At 38.7% G+C, this 19,793-nt stretch overlaps 3 protein-coding genes and 1 long non-coding RNA gene across 5 annotated transcripts; 2 read left to right on the top strand and 2 right to left on the bottom strand.

The window, feature by feature from the left end:
• Positions 1-105: 105 nt before the first annotated feature.
• On the top strand, positions 106-7,899 carry LOC144076103 (uncharacterized). The gene is made up of 4 exons (XR_013300735.1): positions 106-257; positions 4,315-4,437; positions 4,658-4,813; positions 7,293-7,899. It is a non-coding gene; the product is annotated as an uncharacterized LOC144076103 (long non-coding RNA).
• A 2,290-nt stretch (positions 7,900-10,189) lies between these two features.
• Positions 10,190-13,191, bottom strand: LOC144076099 (heme transporter hrg1-A-like). The gene is made up of 3 exons (XM_077603672.1): positions 12,790-13,191; positions 11,251-11,418; positions 10,190-11,111 (listed from the first exon to the last, which is right to left on the bottom strand). Exons 1-3 carry the CDS (start codon positions 13,022-13,024, stop codon positions 10,975-10,977), a joined length of 540 nt encoding a protein of 179 aa, XP_077459798.1. The 5' UTR covers positions 13,025-13,191; the 3' UTR covers positions 10,190-10,974.
• Positions 13,192-13,193: 2 nt separating this feature from the next.
• On the top strand, positions 13,194-16,863 carry LOC144076095 (uncharacterized). Of its 2 annotated transcripts, none has more exons than XM_077603668.1 (5): positions 13,194-13,471; positions 14,186-14,772; positions 15,052-15,172; positions 15,277-15,392; positions 15,476-16,863. In XM_077603668.1, exons 1-5 carry the CDS (start codon positions 13,291-13,293, stop codon positions 15,794-15,796), a joined length of 1,326 nt encoding a protein of 441 aa, XP_077459794.1. In that variant the 5' UTR covers positions 13,194-13,290; the 3' UTR covers positions 15,797-16,863. The 2 variants fall into 2 exon arrangements, with proteins under 2 accessions (XP_077459794.1, XP_077459793.1); XM_077603667.1 differs by having other exon boundaries at positions 15,274-15,392.
• A 2-nt stretch (positions 16,864-16,865) lies between these two features.
• On the bottom strand, positions 16,866-19,049 carry LOC144076096 (uncharacterized). Its single transcript, XM_077603669.1, has 3 exons — positions 18,727-19,049; positions 18,076-18,578; positions 16,866-17,744 (listed from the first exon to the last, which is right to left on the bottom strand). Exons 1-3 carry the CDS (start codon positions 18,905-18,907, stop codon positions 17,259-17,261), a joined length of 1,170 nt encoding a protein of 389 aa, XP_077459795.1. The 5' UTR covers positions 18,908-19,049; the 3' UTR covers positions 16,866-17,258.
• Positions 19,050-19,793: the final 744 nt, after the last annotated feature.

Below are 19,793 nucleotides of genomic sequence, written 5' to 3'. Positions count from 1 at the left end.
TCTCGAAAGAATTGCGACTTGAAAAATAATTAAGAATCACCTGAGCCACCTTTTTTTTGCCAGAACGTGATTATTGATCATAGAAATCTGTTTACTCTGAATAGACTTCAGGAGTCCCTCTCTGGAGAGGATGAACCTTAAAACCTCCAACACCTGATCAGCGCTTGTTCCACTGATGACCCAACACTTCAGCTGTGCACTTCAGTGACAGAACCACCTTTGACCCCCTCGTGGCCCAGTGACCTGAGACTGCAGAGGTGAGAGAGCACCTAATTGCGCTATCCATGTCCTCGGGCTCGAGCCAACATATGTTTCTCTTCCTCAACTCGGGGAGCAAAGAAACGAGGATCTTTCTTTTGACAAACTGGTGGTGACGCAGTGGGCCGCTCCATTTTACGACAGCATGTTGTGTAATGACGGAAAGGTGTAACAATTGGATGCCTCGCAGTCAAATGGCCCTGGGTACAAATCTAGGTTGCATTTTGTCCTCAAGCTTGTGTGTTCCACTTTCTGAGCAAATTCAAAAAGCATGCAAAATATGTAAACAGTGCAAGGACAAAGTGTACGTTTCAATGTGATTGAGAACTTTGTGATTTGCAAATTTATTGACAGGCCACTCCAGGGTCGCAAAACATGCATTGCTGAAGACTCTTAATAAGGGATCTCCACAAGGGCCGCAGTGGGTCCTGATTTAATTTTTTTCAACTGATCCAGAAAAGTCGGTTGAACCAATGAGGTTGCTGCTAAGACACGCAGCACCTGACAGCAATTAAGTGGTTACACGTATAAAACAGCAGACTGGTGAAAATGAGTGGACTTATTTGATTGGAATGAGATCCTGCTCTAAATTGTCCTTGAGTGTGCTTGTTTGTCTCATTGGGTTCCTGTGATTGGCTGGGAACAAGTTCAGGTTGCGCCCCGTCTACTCCCCTTTGGTAGATGGCATAGGCTCCAGAAACTCTGCAACTCTTGAAAATGAGATATACAAGATGTAATATTATTATTGTTGCAGTTAACACTTGAGACCTTTGATCAAGTGACTATTTTCGGTCATTCCAAAAAATATATATATTGATATTCAGTATTAGTTTTATTAGTTTTTACATAATTATTAATAAATGAATCAAATGTTAATACAATCTATATTTATACAACTAAAATGAATTCGAAACAGAAATTCACTCTGATTATGGCGATAAATAACACTTTAAAGTCTTTTCTTTTTTATTATTATATTCCAATTTTTTAAAGCCATCGATGGTGATAGACGTCCAATTCATTAAAACTCAGCGGACTGGCCGTGAAAACCTCTTTCATTCATTGGACCCTTTAATTGATTGGACATCGAGGGTCACAAAACATGCATTGCTGAAGACTCTTAATCAGACTCTTAAAAAGGCACCCCAAAAGTTCAATGAGTGCCTTTTAAGTCGAAAACAAGTCTGAATTTGTGCATGAAAGGGATAATCATGCTCCTATTATAACCTAACTCTACTTAAATGTTTGACTTTGCTAGTTCTACTTTAATTGCAATCCTCCCCTACTGCAAACTGCAATACATTCCCGTTAACCCCAATTTGAAAATTCCCAGAATTTTGCAGCCCTACATGACCTGGCATTCTTGCGTCATAATCGGAGTGACTAACATTGAGCGCGGACGTTTGCACAGACATTGTCAGTGATGCATTGAGTTCCAATACCTTCCCCATTTACTGTTGGTCCCATTTCGTCATATCTCCAAACAGAACTGAAATAAGATTTTGATTTTGGGGACGTGGGAGAAGAAAAAGTTCAAAGAAGGCCTCGGCAGCGTGGGTGTGATTGTGTACGAGGATCGTTGATGAGCCCCATGATTGCACCGGTTTACATTTCATTCAACGGAAAGTTGCTCGCCACCATTTGGGTTCAATCAACTTGAAACTCATGTGGCCTTCAAAAGCGGAGAGACAGCGAACTATATGAAGCGGCATGCTACAAAAATGGGCCCGGTCCACCCTTGGATTAGCTGGTTTTAGAGCAGACTTTATTGGGAGACCTGTTGGAGACAGAGGAGGGACCGGAAAGCCATTGTTGCCGCCACTTACCTTTTGAGCCAAAGCGTGGCGTCGTGCCACCGTGATGGAAAACATGAGTGAACAAAGCGAGTAGGCCGAGCAGGAATGTCGCAGATTCGCGGGGAGAACAGAGAGGAGAGAAGCGGGAGGAGAAGGCGAAAAAGGGGAAAGAAAGGCGAGGGGGGTGAGGCTGTCCAAACAGAACCAGATGCAGGAGTGTGGAGGCCCGTTTGATCTCGGTCCTCATCGGCTGATTGATGTTGCACATTTCATTTTCTTGTCAGAGCCTTGACATAATGTTTCACTAAACACTTGGGCCCTGCTTTTGTCTTTGTTTTATTTCCATAGTGGTCATAATTAACCCTTTCTGAGGCTGAGAATAGATCACAGGTATATTGATATATATCAGTGTGTATATATAGGCTTCCACATGCACATGGGGTGGGGAGGGGGCTTAGGTATCAAAGAAGACTGCGATATGTATTGTCTGTTGGGCTCTCTGAACCATATGGTTTGCTCTGAAATGAAATACGGCCACGCTATAGCGTTTGAAGAGCTCCGGGGAAATAAAAGGGTAAACCAGTTTTCTTTAAATTCATAATGCAGTCAATTCAATTACCATCACATGGCTGCATCGGGAAGGTGCGCAACACTGTGACCAATTTTAAGCGATGTGTTTGGAAATGCATACAGCCTGAGCCAAAAGGAACCGATCCTAAAATTCCCCCCGACTTCACGCTGGGAGTCTTCGCCCTCTCGGCTGATGTTATTGATGTTTGTGAACACATACACACACACACACGCTCGCCCTCCTTCCCGCAACCTCTCGCAGCCACACAACCATCCTTCCATGGCTCCATCCCTCCTGAGGAGCCTGTAGTGGCACAAAGGCACACATCTGGGACCCATTTCCCCCCTGGAGAAGCCCTTCCTGTGGGGTATCCACTTAGAGTGGTTGGGGAGGAGGACGGCGGGTGGGGGAGGTTGAGGGTGCTTCGTCGGTGGGGGTGTGGGGTTTGCAAACTAATAATGAGGACGGGAGGTGTGGATGATAAGCAGGTTCAGTCAATGCTGAGTACAGCTGAACACTTAGAGGGCCAACAATTATCGACTCAAACGTTTCTTTTGAAAATAAAGGTGAAAGAGAGAGTGAAAAAAAATCAAGCTATAATCAAACCTGCTTCCATGGTAAGATAACTGCATATTATCCTTTGTCAATACAAGAGGAGCTACTCCACCTCTATTATAACAAGATAAAAATAATGCAAGACAATAAAAATAAGAATGATAAAAATCAAAGTCTCCCCCACATGGGAGAAAAAAAATCTCTGACTAAAAAGGACAATTAACAAAAACAGACAGCTTTCTCATGTTGCATTATGCTATCACATTTTTGGTCATGCGTTTTAAGACGAATTGTCATAAAGCATCACAAGTGTCGCACTTGTTTCATCCAACATAATTCTTGTGTTCAGAACGTTGCCCGCGGATTATTGGACATAACACAGGATGGAATCTGCGTTGCTTTGTGGGCTGGACATTTCAGAACTACTTACTCAGAAGGTTCTAGTCTCCCTGTCAAAAATCATGTAATTTGGCTGACTGGAAAGCAAGAAGCTAGCCAGGAACATGTAATGGGGTATTAGCAACTTCCAGTTTTAGATGTCGATGCAGTGTTGACAAGGTGACTCAATGCCTCCTCTTATGTTAATCTTATGGCCACCTTTCAATGTGAACATTCTGTGCAATGCCCAACCAGGCCCACTGGAAGGACAATTTCACTGCATGAAAGGTCCGCCTGGCAGTGAGATTTAAACACTTGAACTTGAGATTATAGTGCTGTGCATCTTCATACGTTAATTTTAGACCTTCCTCTCCCCCAACCGAGCCTTCTTTGAGCCAGCAAAATCCCGGGCCAGGTGCGTTTGCACATCCAGCAACCTCCCAAGCTCCGCCTCTGGCTAAGAGGGGTATGGCGTCATAAAAAAAATTAGTGGAGAAAATCATTCGGCTTAAATCCGTTACAATCGAGCTTCCCAGAAAATTCCTCTGACGCAAGATGGCCATCAATAATTCATGCAACCACTTGTCCACTTGCTGTGTTTTAGGTTTTTTTAGGTTTATGCTCCAAAGTCTCCAAGTTGCTGCAACAGTCCATTTTCTTTACACCCTGTCTCCTTTTTGGGTAGCTTTTCACTGGCCATGAATGGGGAATGCTGCATTCTGTTCATTCGTGTTTATTTATCGTTCTTTATTTCAGAGCATTTCAAATGTTGTATATTTAAACAATGACAGTTGAGTGGAAAAATGAGAAAAGGTCCATCTGCTGAGAATCATGCGATAAGATCGCAAACTCCGAAGCAGCCATCAAGTGGGCCCTGAGGTGAGGTTGTTTTCGCAAATATTTAGACGTTATTCTTTTGTATAACGTATAGGTACTGCTTCAAAATCCGCATGCCAACCTATATTTTTCTTGTGTAGCTGTGCCTTATCTTCTTGCATTAGGCTATAATTTATCAAAATATTTAGTGCATGGTCTTACTTCAAATATCCAAGCTTTCATGTGTAATTTAGCTAATATCCTGCCCCGGCTCTGATTACAGTGTTTAAGTTCAGGGGTCCGTCCCCCTGGAGCTCACAGCTGAGACGGTACCAAAGGCTTGTTGTGTCGGCTGGGATTTAAGACATGACTCACTTTTGGACATTTTTAGAGTGCAAGATTGTAACAAGTGGAATTCCACTGTGGACACAATTTAGAGGTAAGCATAAAGGTTTTACATAAAAGTTAAAAAAAAAAAACGAATTGTGTACATTGACCCATCTATTCAAGCATCTAAAGCTAAATAAGAATGCTGTCACTAAATTCCAAGAGATGGTTCATTGAATTGGGAAGTACATGATTTGAACCACAGAAGCACGCACAACCACTGCCACCAAATGGGCCCACCTGTTTTTTTCTGGTGTAACAGGGGTACTTAATCGCGATAGAAACTTGTAATGCGTGGCATATATACTTAATGATTATTTTATCACCATTCCCACTAGTGTTCTGTTGGTTTTTCCTTTCTCTACGACCGTCTTCCCTAAACTGTTTTATGTCCGGTTAAAAATATTAAATCTTCTCACATTCTTGAGCACCCTGAGAAAACCCACATCAAAAGGGCATACATACCCCACCCAGGAAGGTTGAAGCCTGGATATCAACCTCTATGACAAAACTTTTAAAATATATGTTCATTCACTCATTTTCTGTACTGCTTATCCTCACAAGGGTCACAGGGTTAAATATATATAAATAAATTTACCTAAATAAACCATTATGCTCCATATTTGGCTCAATGTGCCATTACTGTCATAATGTTTAATGGAAAATAAGATGGTAAAGCTAATTTGACAACGGTAGAAAGTGATTTTGCCTGCGTGGCTATTGAAGTGATCGTAACCAGGAGAAAGGTTGCGTTGCGTGCATCATGTCTGCATGTGTAAACACAAAGTCATATGGTCTTTGTGTGCATGTGCTAATGTGAAACACATACGAGGTCCAAGTGTTGATCAAAACCTCTTGGTGATCCGAATCCGTAAAAACAGGCCAATGTGGGTTGAAACGCTAAGACTTCTCAACATCACAATTTGTGCTGACGTACAAAGTGGAAAGGACACACTAACAAAAAACATTTTGCATATTCATCTGACGTGAACCAGCACTATTTATAGCACGTCAGCACATGAAAGTCATTTTCAACGCTGAGTCAGCGGCTGAAATTCATTACATTTGGTTCCATTTTTGCGCAAAAACTTGCAGTGAATCAGCCAATGAATAGTGACCATGTGGCCTCTGCGTGCTATAGCAAGTCTTGAGATTACTGCTCAAGGAATGGCTTTTATACAAAATGTCTGGTCGTGTGACATGTGATGTGTTGGGTTCTCTGGGGTCATTCTAGGACATCAGTGATTTTGTATTATTGCTTTATATATTTTAACATAATTTTATCAAAGGTGAATCATGACAGAAGAAATCTGCTAAGGTTATGCAAATGTTGGGCTACTTTGAATGAGAATCAGACTGAATATATAAAACCAACACACAACCAGCATAAACACAACCTATAAACAGCTACGAACAAACAGTAAACATTTTGGGGAAGTAGTAAACCAATCCATAATAGTGTCTATTAAAAATCTCTGCCACCCTAGTGAGGATAAAGCGGTTGAGAAAATAAATGAATGAATATTTCCATTTGCTTTATATTTGACACCTTGCATGAATATTAATTCATGCAAATAACACAAAAACTAACTTCTTTATCTTCAAAAAAAATAGGAGACTAAATTAATCCATTCCACAATACAATTATGGTCATCATAAAATCATATCTGACTGAACAAGCAAACATTTTGATTGGAATTGACATAAACTTGAACGAAGCAGTCAACACTGTGCTAGATATGCTGACAAATAACGTGACGATGAGATCAGTTTCTTTCCACATTGGAGAGATTTATTTCCTAAATATTTCTGTCCATTTTTCAAACTGCGACCTCAGCGGTGTTCAAATTTGCAGATTCCACTGTACTGAGGTCCAGACCTTGGTGACCTCATCGCTGAACTGAAGCCACAAAAACATGATCTTCATGCTCCAAATGTTCCTATGTTTTGATTGATGCCATAATTCACATAAACCCATCATAGCAAAGATCTTAGAGATGATTCACTTTTTCCCTTTTTTAAAAATATGGGATCATCGTCTATCTGGATATCTTACTGTCAGGGGCAATAAACGGCCTTTGTTCGGAACCTCCGACCCCAGCAACACGTGAGCAATATCTGTAATCTTGCACTTCAAATACGGGACAAGGGAAGCGACGGCCACTTGGGATCTGCAGGATCCGACGCTGTCACGCATCTCTCCCGCTCAGACATGCAGGCAAACGGCGTCTTGTGTGCGAGCTGCAAAGGAATGTTGCGTTTCTACAACAGAGCCATTGCATTAGGAACGTCAACAGAGCTCGGCGGACCGGCTTCAAAGGAGTGTGCCTTCGCATCGAATCAATCCCTACTTCCATTAGATTAGGTGATCTTACCAAAGTTACATAGCGCTAACATTTCTTCATGGCTTTTAGAATCCCTTGGTCTGGTTCTGGTTCCCCCTATGAAGCCACATCAAACGCACTCTGTCATTGTAGATCCGATTGTGCTCACTGAAAATGGCAAATATGTGTCTCCCTAAAATGTTTCAGATGCAAACTTGCCGTGGTCCCAAAGGCATAGCACGCAGAAACGACGACAAAAAAAATGAGCCCAGGCGCGGCTGTAGAGGTCGCTGTGATTTTAGAGGCCGCAAAGCAAAAAGTGATGGATTTCCTGCAGCAGTGAATCAGATAGGTAATTAGTAAAGGTGGCAAAACAAATCTGTACTGAAGTAGAGGTGACTTACAAATGATTGAGTAAGAAAGGAAAAGTAGAAGTACTCATATGACTGATATATTTTAGTGCTACACCAGTGACAAGGAGGAAAAAAATCTAACCAAAAAATAACATTTTCCTGTGGTTAATTTGTAAAATATTAGTACCAAAAAAGAAAAATCTAGACAGTTTTGGCATATATTTTTGTGCTGTTAAATCATATTTCCAGAGCTTTTCTAATGTTGTGAATTAACCAAAAACAAAACAAAAAAACTCCTCCTTACATGTTTGTTTTCATTTTTCATACTTGATTAAGGAATGACTTAAAAATTAAAGACCCGAAACAAATAAAAGCTTCAAAATTGAAAGCAATAAAACAAACAGGACAAATGGCTTACTTGTCATGCACAATATCATTTTTTTTAACTTTTACGTACAATACATTTTTCATGTGAGGTCTTTTTTTAAAGCACAGTTCAGATGTATTGTATAATGTAATACAAGCTTTCAACAGCTTTGTATGTTGCTCAAGAAATGTAATATTTTGAAAAAGTAATGACTTGAGATTTGTCTTCAAAATTTAAAAAAAATGTGTGATCAAATGACAGGAAAAATGAATAATAAAATTCAAGATTGACATAAGTAACCAATGGTGATAAGCGAATAAGTGGGATCTGAACGTAACTTATTATTATTTCTTTTCACATGAGACGGCTCAATTGCTATGGATATTACTGAAATATCTGTGGGCTCTCTGCCTCAATCTGCGGAAGTTACTCGGAAATCATTCTGGGACCACTGTCTTAAAATGCCAAAGCAGCTTCTTAATGTCAAAGAGGCCATCTGGTTCTGTAACAGTTCAAGATGTGCACTTTTTATTTCTCTCCCTCTCTTTCGACCCCCTCCCCTCCATTTGCTTCACTTTTGTTTCTGTGTTCACATATTGTAAGCGAACACTTCACACTTTGCAAAAGATCGTGTATACATTGAATCCCAGTTCATTGTGGGGAAGGAATACTGAATTTGGGAGTAATTGTGAGGTAATTGTTTCAATTATAAGCGTCATCCATCTAGCACAGCACTGCTAAACCTGTTTCCTCCACTTTCAAGTCACTCTAAAGGCCATAGTACAGTAAGAAGTCTAATATTTTGAGGCCTTATTGTAACATGTTTTTTTATAAATATATATTTTTTAGATTAGGGGTCAAAGAACTAGCAGAATTGTCATTCGGTAATGTAAAAGTGGCATGACATGGAGAACATAGAGCACAGAAAACTCACTGCATTTAACAGAATGTCAATATGACAATCTGATACATAAATCACAAGAAAAATATTGCCTTATCACAGGCTGTTCAGGTCTGAAAGGATCGTCAACAGAACAACAAGCTGAGTGTTCACGTTTCATGTTGGCAGAAACAAACACGACTGTACTTGAGGGACATTAGTGTGTACGGCGAGGCAAATTATGGCCCACAAATCCAATCATACACATTAACAAAACCAGAGAGTGGCTTTTACTTTATGATTAAAAAAAGCACAGATGTTCATAATACTACATCTTATTCAGAACAAATGCATATGGTCTTCGGAGGACCCCTGCTGTGTAATAAATGTACCATTCCCCAGACCATGCACACATGAACGTGGAAGTGGGCATATAGGATTTAAGTACACATATCAAGCTATTGACTAGGCCTGAGCAAATAATATTGTAATTGGTTTTAAATAGCTATAAGTTTTTAGCATTTGATTATACATGATAGTCAAAAAATTTGAAAGGCTAAACCATAAACACCGAGTCTCACCGCATTCTGCCAGACTGCATTTAGCCCTTGAGACTACTTCCTTCCCTGATTTGTGTAGAAATGGGTCCCATAATTGAATAAAATCAACCCACCTTCCCCCCTTTACATACCATATGCGCACACACACACTTTACAGGCTTGTATATAAAGTTAATAGGGCGCATTTGGTCTCAAACCCCCATCTCGCTCAGTGGAAAATAAAGCGGGTAGTTTTTCGGTTTCCTAATATTGAAGTTTATAACACTCAGCTCAAAATGTTACCATGGCGATATAACCACAACATGGTAATTACCAAGATGGAAGGAGACTGTGGGACCTGACAAACAAGCTAGTTGAATGCAATTAGGAAAAAAGCAGCAGCAAAACTAAATAAATAAAATACAATTTAAAAGATGTGCCTGAAACTTAATAATAAAGAGAATTTACAGTCCATACAATAGTGTCCTGTATACATGTATGTGAATCTTACATTGAGCTAAATGGGAAGGCATGTACAGTATTTCCAGATAAAGTTAAAAAATACCTGCAAGAAAATCAAATAGCCGTGACCACCTAGTACCTGTAGAAGCCCCCCCGAGGGGGGCAAGATCAAAATAAGGGTGGTATAATTGACCAACTTCAAAGCACATTTCATTGGCCTGCATTTTATTGTCAGTTGGGCAATGCCGTGTGTTGTTTTAGTCTGAAAAGTTTCTCAGATGGCTGGCCAAATTATTATGTGCTTGGTGCAAATCCCACAATTAAAATCCAAGTGGCACATCTGTGCTCTAAATGTTTCTCAGGACAAATTGTATTCCTTTGTCATGATTTATTTTGTAGGAACAGAAACTGTGAAATAGTCCTGTTGTGTAAAAATGGGAAGTGTTTCATTGTTGGTGGGATGGTTGCGTGAGCATTTTTTGCTTTCAAATTTGACACAAAGATTTTTAAAGACAACATTTTATCAATGGAATTGTTCTACAAACATACGTATTCATGTATGCACATTGTGAAAAGAAAATGTAATTAAGTAGTAATCAAATTTAGGATTAGATCTACTGTATATTATCAAAAAGGAATGAAATTATTATTAAAACAAAAAAGGCAGGCACTGCATGACACAACTTTCATGTTCATTGCATCTCATACTTCAAAAAAAATCTAGTGGTAGAATACATTATGAAAAAATAATACCAGAAAAAAGTATACTTAAAGTTCAAGCATTACCATAATTCAATCTCAAGCATATTGATAGAGTTGTGAGCCCCCCTCCTGGCAATCACATAAAAGTGCAATACAATAAACTTGCTAAAGAGATTTAAGAGAATAGACTGCATTTGCATGTATGTAAATCAGTGTTGAGTCATCAGGACCAGCACTAAAAAGAAGCCTTATGCATTTTCACAATTAAAATGATCATATTTGATCCACAATATCCTACTGCTTTCACTGTTTCCAATGCATTTATATGGATGATCCAACAATTTCATCCTCAGACCAAGTAGAAACAATAGCTATCATCATTTCTAACTTAGCCATGTCTATGTTTCTTTACCAATGACATACTAAATGCATGGTCTACAATTGGCATACGTTCAATACATTTATGTCAAAACAGATATGCTGACCTTACCATGCTAAAAGTCCATCCAAAAATGGAGTGTGCCCTTTTATTCTTTACTCCCTACTCATACAAGGAAATGAAAGCATGTCCATTTAGTGTAACGATTCAGAAGTAACTAAGGATAAGGATGTCGGCAAACTCTTTGTGGTAGCGGTGGCAAGACAACGCTAGGAGAAAAGACCACTTGAGGGACATAAAGCTCCAAACGCAAGACAAGTAGAGACTGCGTGGGTCGGTCAGAGCTGCAGGAGAGAGAAATATCACATTGTTATCAATATTTTCTAACAGAATGATATGATAGAACCACCAATTTTTCAATTGTATTTGTTTTCATTGGGTGAGCAAGTGAACTAGAACTTCGGTGAATGGATTGGGACTCACACTCCTTTTTCTGGATGGCAATTGACAGGAAGGTGATGAAGGCAACGACCGCAAGCAGAGAAAAAAATACACCAACGAAAAAGAAACATTTCAGCCCCTTCAACCAGGTTCGCCAGTGGTCCTGGAGGTACATGATGTGAGTGATTAGGGTCCATAATGCCAAGACACCTGAGGGGCAGAACATACATACATATTTAAAGGGCACTCAGTGAAAAACAACCTCAGCAAGCTTTAAATAAGAAGTCACTCAAGTCAAGTATCAATAAAATGTGAGCATCGTCTAACACTATTTCAACTCATTTCAACAAGAAAAATGCATTTGAAGTAACAGCCTTGGTTAAAAAAAACTGTGATTAAATGAAATGTAATGGTTAAATTATTAAGACAGGGAGAATTGTTTCAAAATTTCTAATAAGGTCAAGCAAAATGGTCTTGAAAGTTTTATTTTCGCCTTTCTGCAAAAGTCTGATGTTAACCGTTGACCCAATCAAAAGTGCTTTTCACGCATTGAAAATTGCACTCACAGCTGTTTTACTGCTCATGTTTTGGATACTTGTGATCAGGACCATGTCTCAGCAAATTTCCACAAGCTGAGTCAGTTAAGCAGACTTGTTTTTCTTCTTTTGGTCAGTGTGACACTTTGGCTCATTAAAGGTTCCCAATTTCTCTTGGGGGCAAGGTTTTAAAAGTTATAACAATGATGCATAGGTGAAGTTGATTACAGCACAGTGATTCCTGTCACATGATGGTATTTACAAACCTAATCTAATCTATGAACTCAAAGGTCACATCCATGGATCCACGTTTGAAATTATTTCACAGTTTTTGTGACTACAGGGACTTGCTGCAGTTTTAATCTAAATATTTTTGGGGGAAATATCAAATTTAACAAACCATTGGAACTTAAACATTGTCAAAACCTATCAGAAAAACTGTGAAAAAAATGTTTTGAAGTTGGAATTTAAAAAAAAACCCAACATAATACACATAGAAACACATGCAATTCCTTACTATACAATGACACAAAACTTCATTAGAAATTGTACTCTCAAAATTAATTACTGCACCAAAGTCAGGCGAATGAACCACTTTGGCTGCCATACAACTTTTAAGAAACTATTAATACAGTAATTAATTTTCCATGTTAGTTATCCTCACAAGGGTCGTATCAACAATTAAAAATCAAACATATGAAAAAAAAATAATAAAAAATTGCTTCTGGCTTGGTATTTTAAAAAGGAACAAAAATGCCTGTTTTTTTCTCCAGTTCATTTAGTTGTTTGTTTGTTTGTTTTTGCTATGTGTTTCTATGCTGCCGTCTACAGGCCAGTATTGGTACTACTCCAGTCATCTGCGCGCTTACCCTTGTGCTGCGCTGGTCATTACAGCACAGCACATACTGTAAAAACAGCAAGCAGTATAAAAAAACAGCACTCGATAATTTTGTACATGCATTACGTTGAGTCTTTTTCAAAGAATCTGTTTGTCGATTGGGAATAGGCACGTTTCCAGTGGCAAAAGTTGGCCGCTCGACTTTACCTGACAGTCCTCCCATGGCTGCGGTCCACGGCTGTCTGTACACGACGTTCCACAGCAGAAAAGCAGACATCCCCATCAGCAAACCGACCGATGCATAGGCGACACTCACGTACGTTTTGTTTACCACCATTATGGAGCCAAAGAATTCCAATGTAAGAATAAGAATTGCTTCAAAACAACTGTCAGGTCCGCTCAAGGCGCTCACATAAGCAAAAAGATGAAAACTTGCTGTCATACACGAAAAGCTTCCTCCATAGCAAAGTGGGTGTTTATCTTATCTTGTGGCCAGTCTCAAAAAGAAAGTGTCACCCGTACGTCACCCGACTGGGCAAGTCAGTCAACTATTGTAATCTATATTCCTTACCAGGAGGTGGCAGTAATCAAGTTACTTAAATGAGGTTTCCACGACATTTCTTTTCCGGCTTTGCTTTCCTCATCGCTGATGTAGTTTGAGCAACACAATAATATTTGCATGCTTGCTTTGCCTTTCATTGTTCGAACATGTCGACTATCAGCCAGATGGAAACGTTCCAGACTCTTTTGACTGAACGTTTTAACCATTTCGCCATGGTCATATTTCAAGATGTGACGCAAGTGATAAAGGCATACCAAGAGGAGAATAACCATCTGCGGTCCTTACTCAACGATGCCACGGTGACCAGGAGGAATGGAGGCAAAATAGGTTTGTAACTTCTTAACTTGCTGAAATTGATATGGGTACAATTAAGAATACTTTGTTTATCTGTGGATATGGCTCGAAAAGAAAGATTTTTAAAATCGGTTGAGAAATGTTAGTGGTTTTACTGTAGTTTTAGTGTGTGTATGTTTGTGTGTATGTTTGTGTGTGTATGTTTATGTGCGTGTATGTTTGTGTGTGTATGTTTGTGTTTGTGTGTGTGTATGTTTGTGTGTGTGTATGTTTGTGTGTGTGTATGTTTGTGTGTGTGTATGTTTGTGTGTGTGTATGTTTGTGTGTGTGTATGTTTGTGTGTGTGTATGTTTGTGTGTGTGTGTATGTTTGTGTGTGTGTGTATGTTTGTGTGTGTATGTTTGTGTGTGTATGCATGTTTGTGTGTGTGTTTGTGCGTGTGTGTTTGTCTGTGTTTTTTGTCTGTGTGTTTGTGCGTGTGTGTTTGTCTGTGTTTTTTGTCTGTGTGTTTGTTTGTGTGTGTTTTTTTGTCTGTGTGTGTGTGTGTTTGTGTGTGTGGGGGGGGGTGCATGGGTGTGTGCATGGGTGTGTGTGGAAATTAAGTCATTATTTTCTATTGTGAAAAACGATCGCTAATTACAATTCTTTTTGTTTCTTAATATCTTAACATTTTTAGGAGGATGGAGAAAATATCCTCTTATGAAATATTCTTGTTTTATACTCTATTTTTTTTCTCCCCCCTAAAAGATCACAATATATCTGGTGTCAAAAAGCATCCACCTGACTTAAACCTTCCCAGTGTGGAAATTGGAGCAGAGCGCTGTGCCAAAATGCCTAAATTGGGACCTATTAAATCACTGGCTGATGTGACTGAAGAAGAGAAAAATGATGTTTCGCAGCCATTGGCTAATGCAACTAAGGAAGAACTCATGGAAGAACCAGTGTCAATTGCATCGGACGAAGCAGAGCCATTGGCTGATATGACTAGTCCAATGGGCAAAAAAGGACTCTCAGATAGATTTGCATTTGAAGGATCTGTGCAATTGGCTGATTTACCTAAACAACGGGAAACACAAGTGTCAGAGCCACTGGCAAATGAACCCTCCGAGTGGAGTGACCGAAGCTTGACACTAGAACAAAATAATGAAACAGACACTGTCATCACAATGAATTGTCTTAAAAGGAATCCCAAAGCTACAGACACGACAACACTTCAAGCAATGGCTTTTGGTGACTTATATCCATCCATTGAGTTCCTTCAGCCAAGCACCAGTGGCCAGATAGGAAAACAAGACCTGCTACTTCCTGAGTGTACTAAAGTAACGTCAAAAAAGGTACATTCTCATTTCCAAAATGGGAGTGTCATGTTTAGATGGTATTAAAAAGAATGAAAAGAAAAATGGCATATAAAGTCTATATATCCATTTAAATATCTAAATACATTTTTTGTAACCGAGGTAATTAGACCATGCTTAATAAATCTTTGTAAATGTCAAATGAGCCCTGTTTGAATGTAGGACCACCCTCTCCTATATTTTGTACATTAGACAAATAATTGTTGGTTTTGCTTTGGTTTTTTTTTGTTTGTTTTTGTTTTGTTTTTTTCCCCCCAGAATGCAATTTATTGTTCCTTTTGTGGATTCAACCTACAGCAGAATGAAACCTCATTCTGCGGTTGCTGTGGGAAAAACATTGCATTTTTATTCAAAGTTAATCCGACAAGTACCCGTGAAGGTAAAACTTGAGTCATATAATAACCATGTAGCGCTGGTACAATATTGGATTAGTAAAGAGTTCGATAAACAATTGATGTATGGTTTAAATGACATTTAAAGCAGGACGCACAAGGCAAAACGCACTAGCTGCATTCCTGAATTTCCGAAGTCTGAAAAAGGAGGGGCGGCTGTCATGTTTCAAACACAAAACAGGGCCACCGGGGGAAAACACTGTCAAGGTAACTTTTGTCGTTGTTTTGTAGCTTACCAATGACCCAATTTACACTACTACACATTCTTGTTTTCTTCTTTTTCTTCTAAGATTTCAATCGGCTTGATGCTACCAAAAGATGGGATGCTGAGAGCAGTCAGAGGAATGATACTACCATTGGCTGTGAAACCAGGGATAGATGCTGAGCGACTGCTTCGAGCTGCTGAACAAAGGATGAAAGATTTGAACAAACATTTTCAAGGTGGTCCTTACTTATTGCTCTATCCTGATGGCACAGAAGTAACTTACATACCAGGAACAGACCAACCCTTTTGTCTCAAGCACTACAAGGAGGCAGTTGGGAAAGCATACCAACGTATCACATTGTACATTTCGACAGCTGACGATTTTAATAAGATTAATTGTGATTAATTGATTTTTATGTTTAAACACATTTTCCTGTGTATTGGATTGGATTGGATAACTTTATTCATCCCGAGAATGCAGATATAGGAAATGCATTTTAGACATAAATATCTAGGAAAACGTCATTGTGTGTGTAATCATCAGACGTTTTTAAAAACTTTTTTGTCTTGTTGCTAGTATTTATGGACAAAATAAAATGGTAATGGCAATATAAGTTTTTATACAAAGGAAGAGATGTTTGGATTTTTTTCTTGTGCCTTACAAAATTATTTTTAACAACTGCATTTTGTATTTTCTGTGTTTTGATTGTCTGTGTGACATTAAAAGAGATTTGGTCATTTTATTCATACAAATGTGCTCCCTTCTGCTTCTGCAAGAGGTCGCTGCACCCAGTCGCATAAAACCGAATAGTTACGTGATATATATGTATATGGTATGTATAGAAATAGCTAGACGTGCAGTAAGAATACATTACTAATTTGTTGCATTTTTTCCCCAGCAAGCAGTGCATAACTGGAAGAATAACACAATTTCTTGTGAGAGAGGTGAGTGGATTTTTTGGAATTTCAAATTAAATTGCCCTATAATAATGTAATTATACAAACAATGTTGCATTTACCATAGCAGTACTTATGGCACACACATATTTTCATTTAGTATTACTTATCCATCCACATTATACTTACTAGGTAGTATCTCCTAAAATGAAGATGGCATTAAATTTGATTCAGAGTAAGTTGTGGTCTGCTTTTTGGGTATAAAATGGTCAGACTTGTAATGGAAACTGCAATATTAGTGTGTACATGGATGTGTAACTACAATGTAAGGAAGACAAAATACCCTGATGATTTCAGGATGAGATGAGATGAGATTTCAGGATGCGGCCTTAAAATGACGCCGAGTTTCTTTTTTCACCACTGTTTTTCTTTATTTAAGTTTCCAAAAATGATGCACATGCTGTACAGTGGTATGTTTATTTATGAACGTCACTACATGGGAAATAGCCAGATTAGGAAATGCCTCAATGGGAAAATTGTCTCAGGATACAAAAGAAATTTACAAAGTTACAAAATCAAACATCCCGAAATCGAAATAAACTTCCTGGATGCTGTATTTTATTTTGAACTTGATGCTCTCCAATCGGCTATTTCCCAAAACCTTGAACAACAATAGAAAATGTTTGTTATTCATTTTAATGGCTTAATAAATAATATTATATTTTTTTCTCAATTTCAGTGTTTCTCTTTTAGTCTTGGTAGTATCGGGGCCCTTGAAACGGATTAGGGCCCCTTACTTGAGAAAAAAATGAAGTTATGAAACCACTTCAGGAAATAATACAGCTGATCTAATAGCCCACAGCAGCAGTTAACCTAAAAAGTGATTCTCGGCCTGGTTATGTAGGTCAGCTTTGACTTTTAGGTCTCTTTACAAACAATTGTTCAGGAAGACTGAGTTCTGAAATTAATCCTCAAATCTCAGTGTCTTCTTTGCCAATCCTGGCAGCCTCTCTAGGTCTCAGCACTCCGTGTATTCCACTTCTCTTTTTAAATTTGCAAAACCATCCCTTACTAGCCTTGAATTCATCGGCACTTCCTCCAGGGTTGTCTTGAGTAAGGGCATTATGCAGCTTTCTTGCCTTGTCACAAATGAGGGTCTCTGACACAGTGTCACCCCTCAACTGTTTATGGGTAATCCACTCAAGCAAAACTTTTTCCACTTCTTCCACTTTGTCAGTTCTTCTGCTACTAAGTGTTTTTACCCCTTTGGCTACATCAGCAGCTTTGATGGCTTCTTTTCTCTTCAATATAGTTGATATTGTCGACTTTGCCATATTGTACTGAATAGCCAAGTCAGAAACACGTGTACCACTTTCCCACTTGGCAATAAGTTCCTTTTTCAACGCTATAGTGGTCATCACATTTTTCCTCTTTGGCTTGTCGTCCCGGATGCACCTCTGTGGTTGATCAATGGGATATAAAGTAACACACAAATAGACAAATACTGTTAGAAAACGGTTTAAGAGTTATATCTTAGTATCATAACAGTGTATATTTAGACATGCATAACAAAGCTTTGTTTTTCCTGTATATTTGTTTGAATGAAAAACAAAATCTTTTTTTTCAAAAGTATATCAGATATTGTACATATGCTCTTTTTTTCATCACATCCCCACTTTACTTTTATAATTTGGGTTGTCTCATGTGTATTTTCATTCAGATTGTTCCTAGATCATCCTTTTTAATCAAAACCAACCCTAACAGATAAAGAATGAAAACAGAGTCTACCTTTTTGTATGAAAATTTAAGATATTCCGGTCGATTTTTGATTGGAATTTCTTCAGGCCTGCTCAGCTGAGGGAATTCCGTGGCTGTGCTAAAGTTACCCAAAGTGACACCCTGACGAGAGGCGGCAATGTCAGGCCTTCCAATGCATTCCTCTCTGGAATCAGTTTCAAGACTATTCAATATGATGCCATTTTCCATTCCATGCTCCTGATTTTGCGCCAGCCTTCTCGTAAAATCCAATTCTTGTTCATTGGCCATCCGTTGTGACAACTTGTTTGCATAGCAAACTGATATTTCAGTCTGCTCTTCTTTAGTTATATTAACCAGTTGCTCTGACATGTCTTTATTCTCCACTTGAGGTATATTAGCCACTGGCTGCAATTGCTCAGTAACCTTCATTTTTGGAACTTTAGTACATTCCTGTAATTGTCTCTTTGCAGGGATGTTCAACCCAGGTACTTGTTCTCTGACAGTCATAGATGGTCTTATGAATCGACTGTGATCTATTGAGGGACAGAAAACATTGGATTTTTATTCAGTACATACACAGATTCAGACATGCTCATAAAATAACATTTTTCAAAAATCCGCACACATTTGTTATAAACGAAGCTAAGTCTACGACATTGATATTATGACTGTAATACATACTAATTTTGGATGATTTCATCTGTCCGTTTATCACATTGTTCAGTAAGGCTCGCAGACGGTCGTTTTCCTCTTGGTATCCTTTTACAACATGCGCCACTTCTTGAAATATCTCCATGGCGACGCTGGTAAAGCGTTCGGTTATGCGGCTCTGAAAGGCGTGCAGCACACTTGCGGTCGACATGTCGGCACAGAAAAATCTAATAGCGCAATGATCACATTTCTCTTTCTTTCTGCTCCATTTTTACATTGACAGAAAGAAATGTCGACGAAAACACTAAGGGGGGGAAAAACAATGTCAACCGGAAAAAGGAAGTCCTTGTGTTTCCGGCCATTTGCAGCTGGATAAAACGAAACTCGAGAGTAGTTTAATTTTATTGTTAATGTAATGTATTGGTTTATTTTCCCGAGAGTTTTATAAACAAAATTGTTTACGAGCACGTGTATTTTTTTCTAAAACAACAACATCTGTTTAAACTCCTAAACGCAAGATTATAGACATGCTGTACATAATTTTTCTCTACTTCAACCGTTGACAGCAACGCCATGTTGGATGTGGAAGGTCACTGATGGTGAGGAAACCCATGCGTTGCTTTCTGACAGGTGGTCCCAAAAAGCTTTACTGCTCTTTTAAGAGATGGTTGCTAAAACGTATTGTAGTCACGTCTTGTTTTGTGATTTTCATTTCATTTGAAAATTATTCATAATTACATACCACACCATCACATATTCGCCAAAGAAGTTCACATTTACCCATTCATGGGGTGGGCTTTGTCAACTATGATAAATTAAGGTTCAATGTCAATGATCCATATTAAATAATTTGACCTGCTTTAGCAACAGCACCACAGCCACAGTAATTACATAAATGAAACCCACAACACCCAGCAGGCTTATTCCAGTCTTTTAATTCCAGTGCTTATTCCTTTCCTGACACATTTGCATCAAAAGAGGAAAACAACAACAACAAAACAACCACCTAAAACAAAAATAAATAAACACTTCAGGCTATGGCAATGTTTTGATATTTCTTGGGGTAGTATTTGTACATATATTTTAACCAGTAGAGG

This window comes from Stigmatopora argus, chromosome 6 (genome assembly GCF_051989625.1).
Source record: "Stigmatopora argus isolate UIUO_Sarg chromosome 6, RoL_Sarg_1.0, whole genome shotgun sequence".
Classification (NCBI taxonomy): Eukaryota; Metazoa; Chordata; class Actinopteri; order Syngnathiformes; family Syngnathidae; genus Stigmatopora; species Stigmatopora argus.
Note: the sequence above shows the minus strand (reverse complement) of the source record. Positions and strands in the feature narration are given on the sequence as shown.

What these genes read in the sequence shown, in the direction of transcription:
- LOC144076099 (XM_077603672.1), bottom strand. Translation starts at nt 13,024, where the DNA reads ATGACAGCAAGTTTTCATCTTTTTGCTTATGTGAGCGCCTTGAGCGGA. An exon ending in AGCCATGGGAGGACTGTCAG is followed by an intron (nt 11,419 to 12,789) that starts GTAAAGTCGAGC and finishes TCTGCCCCTCAG; the next exon opens with GTGTCTTGGCATTATGGACC. An exon ending in TGCCATCCAGAAAAAGGAGT is followed by an intron (nt 11,112 to 11,250) that starts GTGAGTCCCAAT and finishes TCTCTCCTGCAG; the next exon opens with CTCTGACCGACCCACGCAGT.
- LOC144076095 (XM_077603667.1), top strand. Translation starts at nt 13,291, where the DNA reads ATGTCGACTATCAGCCAGATGGAAACGTTCCAGACTCTTTTGACTGAA. An exon ending in GAGGAATGGAGGCAAAATAG is followed by an intron (nt 13,472 to 14,185) that starts GTTTGTAACTTC and finishes CCCCCCTAAAAG; the next exon opens with ATCACAATATATCTGGTGTC. An exon ending in CGGGGGAAAACACTGTCAAG is followed by an intron (nt 15,393 to 15,475) that starts GTAACTTTTGTC and finishes TTTTCTTCTAAG; the next exon opens with ATTTCAATCGGCTTGATGCT.
- LOC144076096 (XM_077603669.1), bottom strand. Translation starts at nt 18,907, where the DNA reads ATGTCGACCGCAAGTGTGCTGCACGCCTTTCAGAGCCGCATAACCGAA. An exon ending in GATGAAATCATCCAAAATTA is followed by an intron (nt 18,579 to 18,726) that starts GTATGTATTACA and finishes GTCCCTCAATAG; the next exon opens with ATCACAGTCGATTCATAAGA. An exon ending in TTAAATTTTCATACAAAAAG is followed by an intron (nt 17,745 to 18,075) that starts GTAGACTCTGTT and finishes GATCAACCACAG; the next exon opens with AGGTGCATCCGGGACGACAA.